Source organism: Bos grunniens, chromosome 25, assembly GCF_055505025.1.
Source record: "Bos grunniens cultivar Pamir isolate PY7600 chromosome 25, Bosgru_T2T1.0, whole genome shotgun sequence".
Lineage (NCBI taxonomy): Eukaryota > Metazoa > Chordata > Mammalia > Artiodactyla > Bovidae > Bos > Bos grunniens.
The window spans coordinates 6,990,716-7,007,758 of NC_141189.1; the positions used below are offsets into that span (position 1 = coordinate 6,990,716).

The 17,043-nt window shown below is 59.1% G+C and overlaps 2 protein-coding genes across 6 annotated transcripts; both read left to right on the forward strand.

Moving 5' to 3' along the window:
• Positions 1-2,410: 2,410 nt before the first annotated feature.
• On the forward strand, positions 2,411-11,989 carry SLC12A9 (solute carrier family 12 member 9). 4 transcript variants are annotated; one of them, XM_086374253.1, is made up of 14 exons: positions 2,411-2,545; positions 3,298-3,520; positions 3,734-3,868; positions 4,322-4,453; positions 5,087-5,395; positions 6,224-6,331; positions 6,450-6,561; positions 7,092-7,249; positions 7,348-7,430; positions 7,590-7,714; positions 7,868-8,060; positions 8,224-8,398; positions 8,625-8,771; positions 10,711-11,989. In XM_086374253.1, the coding sequence occupies exons 2-14, from the start codon at positions 3,340-3,342 to the stop codon at positions 11,595-11,597; spliced, it is 2,745 nt and encodes a 914-aa protein (XP_086230379.1). In that variant the 5' UTR covers positions 2,411-2,545; positions 3,298-3,339; the 3' UTR covers positions 11,598-11,989. The 4 variants fall into 4 exon arrangements, 3 of the variants coding, with proteins under 3 accessions (XP_086230379.1, XP_086230380.1, XP_086230381.1); XM_086374254.1 differs by lacking the exon at positions 2,411-2,545 and adding an exon at positions 3,056-3,194; XM_086374255.1 differs by lacking the exon at positions 2,411-2,545 and adding an exon at positions 3,164-3,182.
• A 362-nt stretch (positions 11,990-12,351) lies between these two features.
• On the forward strand, positions 12,352-16,197 carry TRIP6 (thyroid hormone receptor interactor 6). Of its 2 annotated transcripts, XM_086374278.1 has the most exons (9): positions 12,352-12,578; positions 12,850-12,977; positions 13,068-13,193; positions 13,451-13,837; positions 14,158-14,251; positions 14,359-14,528; positions 15,232-15,410; positions 15,672-15,792; positions 15,927-16,197. In XM_086374278.1, the coding sequence occupies exons 1-9, from the start codon at positions 12,470-12,472 to the stop codon at positions 16,056-16,058; spliced, it is 1,446 nt and encodes a 481-aa protein (XP_086230404.1). In that variant the 5' UTR covers positions 12,352-12,469; the 3' UTR covers positions 16,059-16,197. The 2 variants fall into 2 exon arrangements, with proteins under 2 accessions (XP_086230404.1, XP_086230405.1); XM_086374279.1 differs by lacking the exon at positions 13,451-13,837.
• Positions 16,198-17,043: the final 846 nt, after the last annotated feature.

A 17,043-nucleotide genomic window follows, 5' to 3' on the forward strand; every position in this document is an offset into this window, starting at 1 on the left:
ACTATAGAGGAGGTATTTCAAAAGAGGAGATTGGATGAGATCACCAAGGGAGTGGGTGTAAGTGGTTAAAAGAAGACTGTGGACTGAGCTTCTGGTGCTCAATGGAGCCTCTGATCAGTGGGGCCTCTTGGCTGTTCCTCCAACACCTAGGGGTGCTCCAGAGTTGAAATGAGAGGAGGAGGAGCCAGCAAAGGAGACTGAAGAGGATAGTTGCATTTACCAGGGCTGTGATTTTGCTGGAAGGTGTTATAAAGTGAGCGAGGGGTATGGCAGTGCTTTTCACTGATTGTGAACTTTAAGCTGGGTAACAAGGGAAGTGAGTGGAGGGCAGTGGGCAGAGGGCAGGATCAATGAATTGGGGGTCCAGTGAGGTGGAGGATTGCTGGGGTCAGGGCATGACAAGGACCCTCTTCTTCATCAAACTTCAGTCAGGTTCCTTTGAAACCTCTTCTGGACTTGGCCTCCACCTTGGCCCTCATCCTTCCTGGGCATGTCTAGCCCAGTTCAGAGAGAATCCATCCACCCTTCATAATTGATCACCCTGGCCTTCCTTCAGCAAGGATCTTGTTAAGCCTCTTTAGCTAGAATCCCCCTATGCTTGGTGCTTCCTCTTAGTAATTTTCCATTCACTGACCCCCTCATTCTGCTGGTTGGCTATAAATCCCCAGGTTTCTCTGCTCTGTTTGGAGTTGAGCACATTCTTTCTCCCCTCCTGTGTCTTGACACCTATTGCAGTAGCCCTGAATAAAGTCTTCCCTACTGTTTTAGTAAGTGTCAGATTAATATTTTCCCTCAATAGGCATAACTAGAAGTGATGGACTAAAAGAGGAAGGGGTCCAATTATTGGTAATGATAAAGTCTAGGCATAACCATTGGTGGGATGGAGAGTGAGATCTATGCAAAAGTCGAGTTAAGCACATGCCAGCCCAGAGTGTTGGAAGTCTTATCAATGCGGATATTGAAATCACCAAAAATTGTAATAGGAGGGGTGTGAGAGAGACCCTGGAGTCAAACTCCGTATTGTGGGTAGCAGGGATGACTGATGAAAATGCCACAGTTTACTGCTCATGAGACCGCTCCCTGGCAAAGCCACATTTGCACTGGCTTGAATCTCTTCCTCTCCTAGGGAAACGTTACAGCTAATTTACAGCCAAAGCCCAGTGGCAGGAAAAGCAGTGTTCATTTCCTGAGGCTCAAATGACAGTGTAACCACAAAGGCCTCTATGAAAGTTAGGAAATTATTACTGAAGTTCTCCAAGCTTCAATTTCCTATTGTGAAAAATGGAAATCATAGCAGGATCCACCTCACAAAGTGCTTATGCATATTTAATACAGTACGGTATGCAGATAGTTTATTGAGCATTTCAGTATTGTTCTCAAGTGCCTATTCAAGTTTATTGAACTTGCGCAGCAACCTTATGCAGGAGGGTTTATCTACAGTTGACGGATGGGATGTTGCCAGGTAGTGCCAATGTTGACCATACCTGTAAAGAGTTGAGGTGGGCAGTGGTGGTTTAGTCACTAAGTGGCGTCTGACTCTTGCAAGCCCACGGGCTGCAGCTTGCCAGGCTTTTTCTTGTCCATGGGATTTCCCCAGCAAGAATACTGGAGTGGGTTGCCATTTTCATCTACAGGGAATCTTCCATTTCTTTCTCCAGGGCATCTTCCCGTCCCAGGGATTGAATCCGCGTCTCTGTCTCCTGCATTGCAGGCGGATTCTATATCGCTGAGCCACCTGGGAAGGCCGTAAAGAGTTAGGAGGGGAATCCTGACCCCTGAAGGTTCACAAGTCCTGTAATCCCTGCTGGAGGGGGCAACCTTGCAGGGAACCACGAGAGCGGGTGGGGGACGAGACTGAACCAACCAAGGCCAGCGCCTCCAAGGCTCGCCCGGATCGGCAGCCAATGGCGCCCTCAGGTGGTGGAAGCGAGGAGAGCAGCCGGTGGGCTGGACCCGGCGCTAGGGGAGGGCGCCGCAGGGGTGAGGGCTGGGGCTGGAACCCGGTGCACGGGACGGGGATCCCGGAGGCTGGAAGAGGCGGACCCCTTAAGGCGTAGGCCGACAGGGCCCCGCCTTCCTAGCGGCGCACCTGGGCCAGGTGTCGTGGCCCCCCCACCTGCCGGAGGCCTTCCGCCGTCAGGACACGCCCCTTTCAGCAGCGTCACCGCCCAGCTCCGAGTGGGGTCCCGCCCACACGGTGGGCGCTCGTTTGCACCAGGGTGATGGGTGCAGTGGGAGCTATGGCCAACACCGTGCCGGAGACGTGCGTCTGAGAGGCGACCCCTGGCAGCACCCAGTTCGCACGTGGGGCGGGGAGCCGCGCTGCTAGCGTGAGCCCACTGGGGCGGGGCTTCCACCGGGCGCGCCCACGGGGCGGGGCCGGGCTCGGGGACCAATGGGGCGCGTGTGTGCTGGTCGGGGGCAGGCTCCAGGCCTGGCATCCCGGTAGCCGCAGCTGTCTTTTCCGGCACCCGCGCCCCCTCAGCCAGTAGCAGACCCCTCCCGCTCTCGGGGATCACCCCCGAGCGGCTGCGTCCTCCAGTGGGTGAGTGAGCGCGCTGCCACACCCGGGCTGTGAGGGTGCGCCTGGCCGGGGAGAAGCGAATCTCGGCCCGCTCCAACCCGCCCCGGGGAGAAAGTGGGAAGGAACCGGTGCAGGAAAGAGGACCACCTCGTGTGGCCGGCCGATGATGTTTTTGTTTTGGTCGTCGGGGAGTGGCGGGGTCGGTAGAGTTTGGGGGATGCCTTGTGTAGGTGGGAGGAATCTGGTGAGGTTAAAGAGAGAGGAGGCTGTCTGAGATGGGCTGAGGGAAGAGGGTTGATGGAGGGCGGGGCTTTGGAAGATTGAGAAGTTTCCTATTGCCCGGGGATGAGGTGATTGCATGGAGGATCTTGGGGGGGCGGCCAGGACCCCGGAGGAACGGGTCAGGAGGGCCTCCTGTCCATAACTCACTTCCCCTTTGAGGGATTTGCTTCCTCTTGTGCTGCTAGTTAAGAAGGTGGAAGATCTTTGTACCTTTCCAGAGCCGCTGCCATCCCTCCTCTCAGGGATATGGGGAAGGGGTGGCCCCAGGAGCTGGGAGGCGCCTTCCTACCCAGTCCTGAGACTTGGAGCCTACCATTGGTGGGGCAGTGGCCAGGATCAGCCTGCCCCCCACCCCCATTAACTCTTGGAGTTGCTGGTGAGCGTGAATGTGAGTGTGTGTGTTTCCTTTTGGAGGAAGTTTCTGGGTGTTTGATTAGAGGTGTTTTGTGGGGTCTCCACAGAGCTGCTTCCACTCAGCAAACTCTTTGCAGGCCTTGTAACCCGTTGGTGGCTTCCTCTGCCCGCTCTCGACCATGGCCAGTGAGAACTCTCCTCTGCTGGCCTACCGGCTCCTGGGGGAGGAGGGGGTTTCCTTCCCTGCCAATGGGGCCGGAGGTCCTGGAGGGGCACCGGCCCGGAAACTCTCCACCTTCCTGGGTGTGGTGGTGCCCACAGTCCTGTCCATGTTCAGTATAGTGGTTTTCTTGAGGATTGGTGAGTTGGCGCTGGTTTACTCAAGGGTGGGACTGGAATGAGGTTGGGGAAGGGCCCTGGGAGAAGCTGGTGAATGAAGGGCTTGGGGGAGGGGCCCCCAGTGGCCTTGGGCTTAGCTCTGCCCTGAGGTAACTGATGACCTCAGGGTGGGAGGGATGGGAGGGGCAGGAGGGGTGGACTGCCCTCTGACCTGCTTTGCCACTCCTGTCCCAGGGTTTGTGGTGGGTCATGCTGGTCTGCTTCAGGCTTTGGCCATGCTCCTGGTTGCCTACGTCATCCTGGCCCTCACCGTGCTCTCCGTCTGTGCCATCGCCACCAACGGAGCTGTGCGAGGGGGCGGAGCCTACTGTATCCTCAACCTGGGTGGACGGTGGTCTGGGCTCTTCTGTCTTATGGAGGGAGGAGAGGGCCCCTCCCTGCGTCTCCTGGAGGGCAGGCCAGTTCTAATGAACATCCAGTGGACAGGTTGGTATGGAGAAGGTCACCAGCGTGGCCTTACACGGTAGAGCCACCATCGTCGAGTCCACCAGGTGTCTCCGTGGCTGCCATTTTGGTTCTAACAGTCCTGTCAGATAGTCTTCATCTTATGAGCAAGGGCATTCAAGAGTGCTAGTGACTTGGACAAAGCCACGTGGCTTGGGAGTGGCCGCACTGGGACATACCACCTCTGGGAACAGTCCCGTGTGTTCAGGGAGACAAGGCCTGGAGGGCCAGCTGCACGGTGCTTTGTGCCTGGGCCCTGCCTCCCATTCCGATTCAGTTTCTTTTCCCTTAACACTCACCCACTACTTCCACTTTCAGTCATGATCAGTCGGACTCTGGGGCCTGAGGTTGGCGGCAGCATCGGCCTGATGTTCTACCTGGCTAACGTCTGTGGCTGCGCCGTCTCCCTGCTGGGGCTGGTGGAGGCCATTCTTGACGTCTTCGGGGCTGGTCTGTGCACCCCACTCTGGTCTGGGTGGCCCCGAGGATTTGCAGGGTCAGGGATTCTGGGATCACAGCAGGGGGAGAAGCCCTCTCCTGGAACAGACGCACTTTCTTGAGTGCCTGCTGTGTGCCCAGCCTCGTGCAGACATCCTAGAGAATGTCCTGGCCCACGAGGAGCTCACCATCTAGTCGAGGGGGGTGGTGGTGGGGGAGGGCAGGGTGACACTCTGAAAATTGACAAAGCAAGATTGCTGGTACCCCCCATGGAGGGCTAGGATGCTGGAATACAGTTGGGTGAAGTGTTAGTCTCTCAGTCATGTCTGACTCTTTGCGACCCCGTGGACTGTAGCTGCCAGGTTCCTCTGTCCATGGGGATTCTCCAGGCAAGAATTCTAGAGAGGGTTGCCATGCCCTCCCCAGGGGATCTTCCTGACCCAGGGATTGAACTTGGGTCTCTTGCATTACAGGTGGATTCGTTACCGTCTGAGCCACCAGGGGGAGTCCAGCTGGGTGGGGGAGTGGGAAAGATGGCCTTTCTGAGGACAAGTGGGCCAAAGATGGGGTCTCTGCCTGCTCTGAGTCATGACTGGGGTCCCTCCTTGGAGGCGTGGCCATCTAACTGTTCTTTCCTCTCTGCAGATGCCTCAGGGTCCAGTGGCCTCCGGGTCCTGCCCCAGGGCTACGGCTGGAGCCTGCTCTACGGTTCCCTGCTGCTGGGCCTGGTGGGCGGGGTCTGTACCCTGGGGGCCGGCCTCTATGCCCGGGCCTCCTTCCTCACATTCCTGCTGGTCTCTGGTTCCCTGGCCTCCGTGCTGGTCAGCTTTGTGGCTGTGGGGCCCAGGGACATCCCGTTGGCCCCTCGGCCTGGCCCCAATGGCTCCTCCCTGCCGCCCCAGGTCGGCCACTTCACTGGCTTCAACAGCAGCACCCTGAAGGCTAATCTGGATGGTGAGCTGGGTGCGGGGGTGCTGGGGGTTCTCAGGGCGAGGGGTGAGCCTGTGGTGGGGGTGGCTTGGAATCTCTGGATGAGAACAGATGTCAGAGATCATCAGTGGTGAGAGACTGGACCTGGAGCAGGGCAGGTTGATTAGAATCTGTTGGGCACCTGTTGGCCGCTTTGTGTTTGGCCCAGCAAGAATGACCACGAGACAGTCTCTGCCTTAGAGGAACTTGTTTAATCAGAGAGATAAGATGTACATTCAGGAAACAAATTGCATATTAGGATGGGGTATGATTTAAGGAGATAAGAATCATAGAGGAGTCCAGAGGAGGGAGACCTGGGTATGAGCTGGGTGGGGAGGGGGTCGGGAAAGCTGGTAGAGCTAGAAGTGGCCTGAATGGGGCTGGGAAATTCATTGTTGTTTGTTTTGCTGTGCTGGGTCTTACTTGTGGCATGTGAGATCTAGTTCCTTGACCAAGGATTGAATCCGGGCTCCCTGTATTGGGAGCTTGGAGTCCTAGCCACTGGACCAGCAGGGAAATCCCAGGGGTTGGAAAACTCAGATAGGAGGGCGAGGGAAGGCAGCTAGGAAAGAGCGTGGATGAAGGTGTGGAGGGAAGAACAGAGGTGCATGGGGGAGAAGGAGGAGATGAAGTCAATTGGGCCCAGGCCAGAGACGGAGGTCAGAGCTGGGGTCTTGGCGAGCTGGTCAGGGTGGTGGGGAGGCAAGGGGTGTGTTTTAGAATAGGAGGGGAGGGAGGCGGGGCCAAAACGCCTGGATCCCTAGGAGGGATGCTGACACCCTTTCGTCCCTGGGAATGATCCCTCCTCCTCAGCCGGCTACGCCAAGGACTACACCACGGGGGCCATGATGACCTTTGCCAGCGTCTTTGCTGTTCTTTTTAACGGCTGCACGGGCATCATGGCTGGGGCCAACATGTCAGGTGAGCGTCCCTGGGGGAGGGGGCTGCCTTGCCACCTGGTGCCCCTCCAAGGTGCTGTGGGGGCTCAGGGATGTGGGGGCTGGTGGAGGACCCTCCCCCTCTGCTCCCTTCCCTCCAGGGGAGCTGAAAGACCCCAGCCGGGCCATTCCTCTGGGCACGATTGTTGCTGTTGCCTATACTTTCTTCATCTACATCCTGCTTTTCTTCCTCTCCAGCTTCACGTGTGACAGGTGCCTGGGCACGGGGTGGAGTGGGGTGTGGGAACGGAGTTGTCACACCTGGTTCACCAAATGAAGCGCTGGCTGGGAGTGGGGGTGGGAGATGCCTACATGGTTGAGGTGTGTGGAAACTGGGCAGTGAGTCAGAGCTGATGCCTGAAATGGGGAGGGCTGGCGCCATGGTAAGGACCCACCGGAAGCCAGCATTTGCTTCCTGCCTGGTGCTGCTGTCAGCACGTGGCCTGGGGGTGGGGCTTGCCAGTCAATTCGTGGCTCTATGAATATGTGGCCTCTTGTGCCTATGCCTTTGGGAACGTCCACCCTGTGATGAAATCCACAGCAGCCCAATGACAACCAGTAGAACGCCCAGTCTGACCCCCAGGCCCACTCCGTCTATCAGTATGATTCTTGAGGTCAGGGCTGGGGTCAGTCCAGAACACCCAGCGCTGAACCCGCCCAGTGTTGAGAGCACTGCTCTCACCAGGTCCCTGGGGGTGGACGCACCTTGATTTCCGGCCTCCTCCTCCTCTCCGTGCCTGTAGGGTGCTGCTGCAGGAGGACTATGGCTTCTTCCGAGCCATCAGCCTGTGGCCCCCGCTGGTGCTTGTCGGGATCTACGCCACGTCACTCTCCGCCTCCATGAGCTCCCTCATTGGCGCCTCCCGCATCCTTCATGCCCTGGCCCAGGATGACCTCTTCGGTGGGTTTCCCCTGCCTGGTTGCACCTTCCCGCGCCGGTCTCTGTCCCCTGCTCGCCCCAGGCTCACTTTTCTGCCTCCCGTCTTTCTGTTTGCACAGGAGTGATCCTGGCGCCGGCCAAGGTGGTATCCCGAGGGGGGAACCCCTGGGGGGCTGTGCTGTATTCCTGGGGCCTCGTGCAGGTAAGCCTGTCTCCTCGAGCTGCCCTCGCCCTCAGCCCCTCCGGTTACACTTCTGGGAGTTGTTGGGCATGCACGCCGGCAGACGTACCCGAGGAGGCAGGATGTGCTGGCCTTTGATGGGGGCGGGAACGAGCGCCCAGCCTTTTGGTCCTCGTCCAGCTGGTGCTCCTGGCCGGAAAGCTGAACACGCTGGCTGCCGTGGTCACCGTCTTCTACTTGGTGGCCTACGCTGCTGTGGACTTGTCCTGCCTGAGCCTGGAGTGGGCCTCTGCCCCCAACTTCCGGTGAGAGAAGGAGCTGCCTGTGTCCCCAGAGGAAGGGTGGAAGTAACAACAGTGGAAAGGCTTGGGACCAAGCGCGAGATTTTGGGCGGGAGCGGAGGTGATGATGTGATTTTGGGCTGTCTCGAGCGCTCTTCTTTCTCTGTCGGCCCTCAGCCCCACCTTCAACCTCTTCTCCTGGCACACCTGCTTGCTGGGGGTGGCCTCCTGCCTGCTCATGATGTTCCTCATCAGCCCCGGGGCCGCCGGCGGCTCCCTGCTTCTCATGGGCCTGCTTTCTGCCCTGCTCACGGCTCGAGGAGGGCCCAGCAGCTGGGGCTACGTCAGCCAGGCCCTGCTTTTCCACCAGGTCCAGGGAGCTGGCAGGGGGAGCGCAGGGCCGGTTGGGGGAGGGAAGAGGCGGGTTGGGAACACCCCTGCTCCGGGGAGACCTCGGGTTGATTCCCATCCCAGGTGATGGATGAGGGCCATCTGCCAGAGCCCTTCCTCCCCCCACCTCCCCTTGACCCCAGGTGCGGAAGTACCTGCTCCGGCTGGACGTCCGGAAGGACCACGTGAAGTTCTGGCGGCCGCAGCTGCTGCTTCTGGTGGGGAACCCCCGGGGCGCCCTGCCTCTGCTGCGATTGGCCAACCAGCTCAAGAAAGGGGGTCTCTACGTGCTGGGCCATGTCACCCTGGGAGACCTCGGTCAGTTGCCCTCCACTCGTACCACCCCCCCACATCTCTCTCTCCCTCTGGTTCCCAGACGCTCTTCGTGTTCTTGGTGTCCCGAGACCTCTTGCAGTCTTCCCAGATGGCCCTTCCTACCAGCCACGTCCCTGCCCAGACCCTTCTTTTCTGCCCATGTGGGATCTGGACTTGAGGAGAAAGTACACGAGTCTGGCCCGCATGTGTTTGCCTGCCTTCTCTGCAGACTCTCTGCCCTCGGATCCTGTGCAGCCGCAGTACGGGGCATGGCTGAGCCTGGTGGACCGGGCCCAAGTGAAGGCCTTTGTGGATCTCACCCTCTCACCCTCCGTGCGCCAGGGAGCTCAGCACTTGCTGCGGATCTCTGGTCTTGGTGAGCTGCCCTCGGCCCCCTCTGTGGCCCCTCTCAGTCTCTGCTCCCCTCCCCCCCAAGAGTAAACCACAGATTGCAGACTCCGAAAGGAACCCACCGTCTCGTGCAGACAGGACTTGATTCTCAAAGATAAAAGACAGTGTGTGAGGAGGTCTCTGAGGAGCTGCCTTAGGACTAGAGATGGAAGGACATGGCTTTTTTGGTTTCTTTCTGACCCATGATTGGAGCACAGGCTCTGAAGAGCATGTTGTTTTCCTGGGCACAGTGGGAGAAGGATTTGAGGCTAGGTGTTGCCCCCATCAAAATCCAGGGCAGATGCTTTCTAACCACTGGAGTTCAGAAAGAGGAAGACCGTGGTCACTGATGTGGTGGACAAGGTTTTGTGATGAGATAGTATCTCAGCTGAGACTTGAGCAGAGAAGGGGGAAGTGATGTAACTAACGAGGCCCCCAGACACTATAAAGAGCCAAGGGTGGCAGGGGAGTGGCGGATGCTCTTGGATGGAGTGGAATGTTCCTGGCTTTGTGACCGTGTCCTCTGGCCCAGCACCCCACCTTCCTCCAAACCCCTGATGAGCCGCCTCCTCCTTTCTGTCTCAGGATTAACGTTTGCGCCCTCCCTGAGTGCATGCTTCCTGCCCCATTATAGTCTGGCTAAAGTTCAGCTGTTGGACATTGCCCTGCTCGTTTGGTTGGTTTCAATGAGAACCCTGGAAAATGCTCAGAATGGGGTGTGACTAGTTTAATTTGCAAGATTGGTTGGAGTTCCCACCTGGTAAGGAGTTCTAGGGGTGTTAGCAAGCCTTATCAGATAGTATCAGATAGACCCTGCAGCATCTCCTCCAGTCCCATCTTTTGTGGGGGAGGCCGGACCTAGAGACCACACCTTTGATGCAGTTCATCCCGCTGAAAATAACTCACATAAAAAGGGAAAGGTTTTCTTTAAGCAGTCAGTTCCCCAGCAAGGAGAATTTGACTTACTGATAGATTCTGAGTAAACCATTTGCCCCTTGAGAATGGGTCTTAGAAGAGGTCTGAGTCTTCTTGTAAACCCAACCCTGCCACAGGGGAAACGATCCCATTCCATATTGGTTGTTCAGACGCTAAAGCCCAGGAGCTGTCAGCAGGGACTGGGGGCTTTGTGGTTGGCCACCCCCCACTTAGTGGCTAAGAGAACAGGCTCTGGTGCCCAAGACATCATGGTCACTGCTGGCCCCAGAGTCTACCAGCCATGAGCCTTTGGGCTAGCGACTTCACCACTCTGGGTCTCAGGTTCCTTACCTGTAAGAGAGGGTGAGTAATCCTCTCTACCTCATAGCGTTGCTTCAGGGCTCTGATGAGTTAAAAATATGAAGTGCTTTCAACAGGACGGGACCCCCGGTCAGTGTCCGGGTGGTAAGCTCACTGGGGGCCGTGCTTTGGACAGGCCATCATTAGGACTCTGCAGTCCTAGAAACGGATTGTGCAGCCCCCCTGTCCTGAGCTTTCATCCTCCGCAAGCAGGGTCTAAGCGTTATCTCCCTGGGAGTCAAGCCCATGAGCTTGGTTAATCGGGGGGTCCCATCTGCCAGTGGAGTCAGGCTTACCTCCTATCACGAAAAGGTGTGCGGCTTGAAGCCCGGAATGGATGCATCCTACTGCCATGGACCGGAAGTGCTCCTTAGTTAAAGCAAGCTTTAGGGCGCACTTTGCCGATTTAGGTGAAGGAGATTAGTCACGGAGATAAATCAACACATGTGAAAGTGTTTGGGAACACGGAAAGTCATTATGCAAATGTGCATAATGTGGCCTTAAGAGGCCAAGCACAGTGCACACGTCATGCCTGATGGCTGACACACGGCACTGTCAGCGTGGGAGTGGGTGCCCGTTGGTGCGCTGTGAGCTCAGCCCACCCGTCTAACTCCCCTGGGTTCCTTCCCCCTTACCTCTCTGCCCCCCAGGTGGCATGAAGCCCAACACGCTGGTCCTGGGTTTCTATGATGATGCTGCACCCCAGGATCACTTCCTGACTGACCCCGCTTTCTCTGAGCCTGCGGATGGCACCCAAGAGGCTGGGGCCCCGGCCCTGAGCACCCTGTTCCCTCCACCCCGGGCTCCTGGGAGCCCCCGGGCTCTCAGTCCCCAGGACTACGTGGCTACCGTGGCAGACGCCCTGAAGATGAACAAGAACGTGGTCCTGGCCCGGGCCTGTGGGGCCCTGCCCCCCGAGCGGCTGAGCCGGGGGTCTGGGGGCACCTCCCAGCCGCACCACGTGGACGTGTGGCCCCTCAACCTGCTGCGACCGCGGGGCGGGCCTGGCTACGTGGACGTGTGCGGCCTCTTCCTGCTGCAGATGGCGACCATCTTGGGCATGGTGCCTGCCTGGCACAGTGCCCGCCTCCGGATCTTCTTGTGCTTGGGGCCTCGGGAGGCCCCGGGGGCAGCCGAGGGGCGGCTGCGGGCACTGCTGAGCCAGTTGAGGATCCGGGCCGAGGTGCGGGAGGTGGTGTGGGGCGAGGGGGCTGCCTCCGAGGAGCCGGAGGAGGAGGAGGAAGGGGACTTTGTGAACGGCAGGCGGGGAGACGCTGAGGCAGAGGCCCTGGCATGCAGCGCCAACGCCCTGGTTCGGGCCCAGCAGGGGCGTGGTAGAGGAGGGCCCGGTGGGCCTGAGGAAGGGGATGGCGAGGGGGGGCCCACCACTGCCCTCACCTTCTTGTACCTGCCGCGGCCGCCTGCTGATTCTGCCCGCTACCTGCGCTACCTGGGGCTCCTGGAAATTCTGAGCCGAGATCTGGGCCCCACGCTGCTCATTCACGGCGTCACCCCTGTCACTTGCACTGATCTCTGATGCCCACGTCAAGCAGAGAGAGCGTCCAGGTCCTGTGGCCCACCTTGAGTGTAGGGTGAGAAGGGGAAGGGCTGCCACTTGCCAGCCTCGCACGTGGGACTCGGCCCCTGGTGGACGTCGTATTAGGGCATCCTGGTCTCCTAGCCTCGGGTACAGTTACTAACGCAGGGCAGCTGTCCCCACCACCTTCCCGGGGAAGGAGTCCACGGCCCTCCCTGCGGGCCTCCCTGCCTTCACCCGTGCCTTGACGGGGGCTGGGTCTCCACTTGTGACTCTAGGCTACCTCAGTCTCCCCCGCCCCAACAGACCCCCCTGGACCCCTGAGGTTGTGATGTTTTTGTTCTGTTTTATTTTTCTAACTGCTCAACGTGAATAAAAGATCAAAACACTAAGTGCCGGCTGAGCATTTCTGGAAGGAGTGGGGGTGGTACGTGGGATGGAAAGAGGGAGAAATCTGTATGGGGGATGGGGACAGAGGAGCGCTGGAGAGACTCTCAGCAGGGAGATGGCCACGTGTGGGACCCGGGCGCCGGCCTGGGGGTGGGGGCATGCTGGTGGAGATGCAGGCTGCCGGCAGCCCGCAGACTCGGGGCTCTGGAGGAAAGCGCTCCCTGCTCGCAGGAGGGGGCCCGACTCGGGGAGGGACGGCAGTTTAGGGCCTAGGGGGCCACGTGACCCTCCCCCAGGAATGCGATGATGTCACCGGGGGCGTGGCCATCCCCAAAATTAGGGAGGAAGGGGAAAAAAAAAAACCAGAAAAAGTTTCTTTCCTGGAGTCCCAAGCAAGGTGTGGGACGGAAGAAGGGATCCAAGTCAGAGCCCTGGGGCTCCGTGGGGCCCGACCCGCTGTCTGAAGTCCCCCTTTCCAGACCATGTCCGGGCCCACCTGGCTCCCCCCGAAGCAGCCGGAGCCCGCTAGAGCCCCTCAGGGGAGAGCGCTCCCCCGAGGGGCCTCAGGGCCTCCCCTGGCCCACGGAGCAGGTAAGGCAGCCCCAGTGAGGCCCAGAGGCCCCCGGGCCCACCAGCGCTCTCAGCTCTGCCTTGCGCCGTCCGCGCCCCACTCAGCAGGCCCCTGCCGCCCCTTCCCCTCCCAGCCCCATTCTCGGACCCCAGGTGCAGGGCCGGGGGTGGGGGGGGGATGAAGAGGGACTCAAGACGTGAGTACCTCTTCAAGGGTGAAGAGTGGCCTCCATGGGCGTCGTCACCTTGACCTTCCTCATCCCCACCTTGGCTCTCTCTTCCCTCACCCCAGCGCTCCAGCCCCACCCCCGGGTCAATTTTTGCCCTCTCCCATCTGAGCAGTGTTACCAGACCCCCGGGGGACCGGAGGACCGGGGGCTGGCCTGGGTGGGGTGCCACGGAGCACCCCAGCACTCACAGGTGAGCACAGGCACTGGGGGATGGGGTGATTTGGGCCAGGGGGGAGACCGTGGGATTTGCATTTCTCCCTGCTTTTTGCTCCCTCCCCAGGGCCTCCCCCCAGACAGGGGGGGCTTGCGCCCGGGAAGTCTGGATGCTGAGATAGACTCCCTGACCAGCATGCTGGCTGAGTTGGACGGGGGTCGAGGTCACGCCCCGCGGCGGCCTGACCGGCAGGTGACTCCCCTGTCCTGCCCCTGCCCCTTCCGATCCTTGACCCCGCCCCCCCCAAGCCTGGTCCCTACTCTGAATCCCCCCATTCCCAACCCGCCCCTCCCCCCTGCACCCGCCCACAAGCCCCACGTGAGGGATGCTTACTCTGGGCCCTTGTCAAAGCTGGTTCTTGCCTGGGTGCCCCAAGGGGTGGGGGGGTTCCTATAGATGGGTGTCCTGGAAATGGGCCCAGCTCACTCCCACTCTGCGTTTCTCCCCAGGCTTACGAGCCCCCTGAGCCCCCAGCCTACCGCTCAGGGTCAGGCCCCTTGAGGCCGAATGGAGGGGCGCTTCCTCCCCCGCCGCTCCCAGGGTCCCCCTATGGGGCCCCCACTCCGGCCTCCTATGCTACGGCCAGCACCCCCGCCGGCCCTGCCTTCCCTGTGCAAGTGAAAGTGGCACGACCCGTGAGAGGCTGCGGCCCTCCCAGGCGGGGGGCCTCTCAGGCCTCCGGGCCCTCCCCGGGCCCCCACTTTCCTCTCCCAGGCCGAGGTGAAGTCTGGGGGGCTGGCTACAGGAGCCACCGCGAGCCAGGGCCGGGGGTTAAGGAGGAGGCCCCGGGGGTCTCCGGCCCTGCAGGCGCAAGAGGAGGCGGGTATGGGCCCCAGGTAAGCCCTGGGCCCTGGGATTTCGGGTCCATCAAAGACAACTGGATGCTGACTGGGTGGGGTGCAGGGGAGTGGGTGTTAATATTGGAGGTCTGGGATGTTGGGGCTCTGGATCCCCTGTGGATGTGGGGCAGGTCAGGACTAAAAAACGGAGGGGCCTAGATCTACACTCTGGCTGCCACAGGGGCTCCCCCGGCCCCTGGGCTTGGACTTGTTCTGTGATAAGCTTTCTGGGTAGAATGGTCTGGTTACCCTCAGGACTCTCAGTGACAGCACTGGGAGCTAGAGGTAGGGCCAAACCCCTGAGTCTCACCTCCCAGGTCCCCCTGAGCCAGCCTCCCGAGGAGGAGCTTGAGAGGTTGACCAAGAAGCTGGTGCACGACATGAACCACCCGCCCAGCGGGGAGTACTTCGGTGAGCTGACCCCTGACCTCAGGGAGGTGGGACTGCAGAGTCAGATGGACAGCGGATCCGGCTTCCCGGCCTTTGAGGGGGTTGACCCTGTCCCTCCCCGTCCCCAGGCCGCTGTGGTGGCTGCGGAGAAGACGTGGTCGGGGATGGGGCCGGGGTTGTGGCCCTGGATCGCGTCTTCCATGTGGGCTGCTTTGTGTGTTCTACGTGCCGGGCCCAGCTCCGGGGCCAGCATTTCTACGCCGTGGAGAGGAGGGCGTATTGTGAGAGCTGCTATGTGGTGAGTGGTTGGGGGCCGGGAGGGCTTCCATCCAACTACAATAAATGAGTTGGAAACTAGAGGAATAGGGCTTGAAGCAGGGGAACTGACACTGATAAACGAGAAGAAGGGATGAATGAAGGAAGGAGCTCCACACTGGCTGCTGGAGAAGGACGATATTCCCTCATACGTGTGAAGCATTTATTTATTTTTGGCTGCGCTGGGACTTCGTTGCTGCCAGCCAGCTTTCTCTAGCTGCGGTGCGCGGGCTTTTCATTGCGGTGGCTTCTCTTGTTGCAGACTACGGGCTCTAGAGTGTAGGCTCAGTAGTTGCGGTGCATGGGGTTAGTTGTTCTGAGGCGAATGGGATCTTCCCAGACCAGGGATGGAACTCATGTCCCCTGCCTTGCAGGGCAGATTCTTAACCACTGGACTGCCAGTGAAGTCCCAGGCATTTATTTTAGATTTACAGGAATGTGCTAAATCCCCACAATATCCCAGTGAAGCAGCTACTACTGCTGAAGGAAAATGAAGCTCAGAGAGGTTAAATAACTTGTCCAGGAAGCTGCAGTGCTGGGGTCAGTACCCAGATCTGTTCAAGGTCACCTTTCACTGAATCCCATGCAGGTGGATAGAGAAATAAGATGGATGGGCTGGATGGATGCCTGTAAGGGCTCCTGTGGGTCTCCCCAGCCCCCGACCTTCCTACCCTCTTTCCTGCCAGGCCACCCTGGAGAAGTGCTCCACGTGCTCCCAGCCCATCCTGGACCGGATTCTGCGGGCTATGGGGAAGGCCTACCACCCGGGCTGCTTCACCTGTGTGGTGTGCCACCGCGGCCTCGACGGCATTCCTTTCACTGTGGATGCCACAAGCCAGATCCACTGCATTGAGGACTTCCACAGGTCAGCCGGGTCCCCAGCTTCTGTCTCAGGATGTCTGGGCTGGCCTTTCCCATCTTCCTCATGACTCCTTCCCATTGGAGTACCAGCCTCTCCTGTTTGGCAACCCTGGCTGTGCCTCTTTCTCTCTTTCCCTAAGATCCCAAACTCTACCTCCCTTTGGTCTCTCCCATCCCCTGCCTTGTCCCGCCTTCTTTGGGATCCACTGTTAGTCCCCTCCAACCCTGGGGCTTGACAGCCTCCTGGGTTCCCTTCCACCCCCAGGAAGTTTGCCCCAAGATGCTCAGTATGTGGTGGGGCCATCATGCCCGAACCAGGTCAGGAGGAGACCGTGCGAATCGTAGCTCTGGATCGCAGTTTTCACATTGGCTGTTACAAGTGTGAGGTAGGGGGGCCTGGGCAACGGTGGGGGGAGGGGAAGGGTTATTGGGGTCCGGGGCACTGGGTGTGGTAAAGCATGATGGAGAAGGATCTCAGGGGTCCGGGCCTGATGGAAAGCTGTTGCTTCTTTCTAAACAGGAGTGTGGGCTGCTGCTCTCCTCTGAGGGTGAGTGTCAGGGCTGCTACCCACTGGATGGGCACATCTTGTGCAAGACCTGCAGTGCCTGGCGGATCCAGGAGCTCTCGGCCACTGTCACCACCGACTGCTGAGTCTCCCCAGGAGCACCTGCTGTGCCCTCCCTTCCCATCCACCACCCTCCCCGACAACTACCTTTATAACTTTGTCACCAAATGCTGTTTCCTTGTCCTCCAGTCACGAAATAACAACCCCGCCAGAGTTTACAAAACACTTTAAAGTCTGTTGTCTCATCTGATACTCTCACATCAACCCAGCACAAGCAGGTTGTGGTGACTGGCCTGCATTTTCACCTGAGAAGTGACTTCCTCAGGTTGCATGGCTCCCAAATGGCAGAACCAAGATCGGAAGGGTCTTCCTAGTCCTGGGTCAGTTTTTTGCAACTCCATTGTACACTCTTTTAAAAGTAGTTTCTGTAGAGATACTCCCCCCTCCCAACCCCGCCACAAGCCCTGGGAACAAGGCTGCAGTATGTGCACGAAAGGCAGCATTTCCTTAAGTCTTCACACTCAACTCACTGAACAAGGACTTTTTTGTTATCCCTGGGGTGGTGGTGCATTTAATCTGGGGCAGCCCAGATCCTGCTTGGCCGTCAGGCTCACAACCTACAACTGATCTCATCAAGGTGCTGGTTGGGGTCTGCCACTTTTACTTAAAGATCGGGTGCCTTTGTGGAAGAAGAGCAGGAACAATGGGTTTTGCAGGTAGCGCGTACTGACAACCAATAACCACTGGTTCTCTGGTGGGATCACAAAATGGTGGGAAATGCTTTAAAATGGTTGCTGAATCCGCGAAAACGGAAGAGTCCCTAAATCTCTGCCCTGCGCAAGGAGAGGGGAGAACCATTCCTGATGAAGTCGGGGGGGCTCCGCGATTAAACATAGGGGAAAGCGGCTGAATGCCAACTGGTTTAGACTTCGGACACATCCGGGGAAGCGCGACCCTCGACCTCGGCGGGAGGAAGCGCTCCCTCACGGCCGGGGCGGGGAGGGGGCGTCTACCGCCCTCCCCAGGCTTGGTCCCGCCCGGCTCCCGTAGTTCCTCTTGCTCGCACAGTTC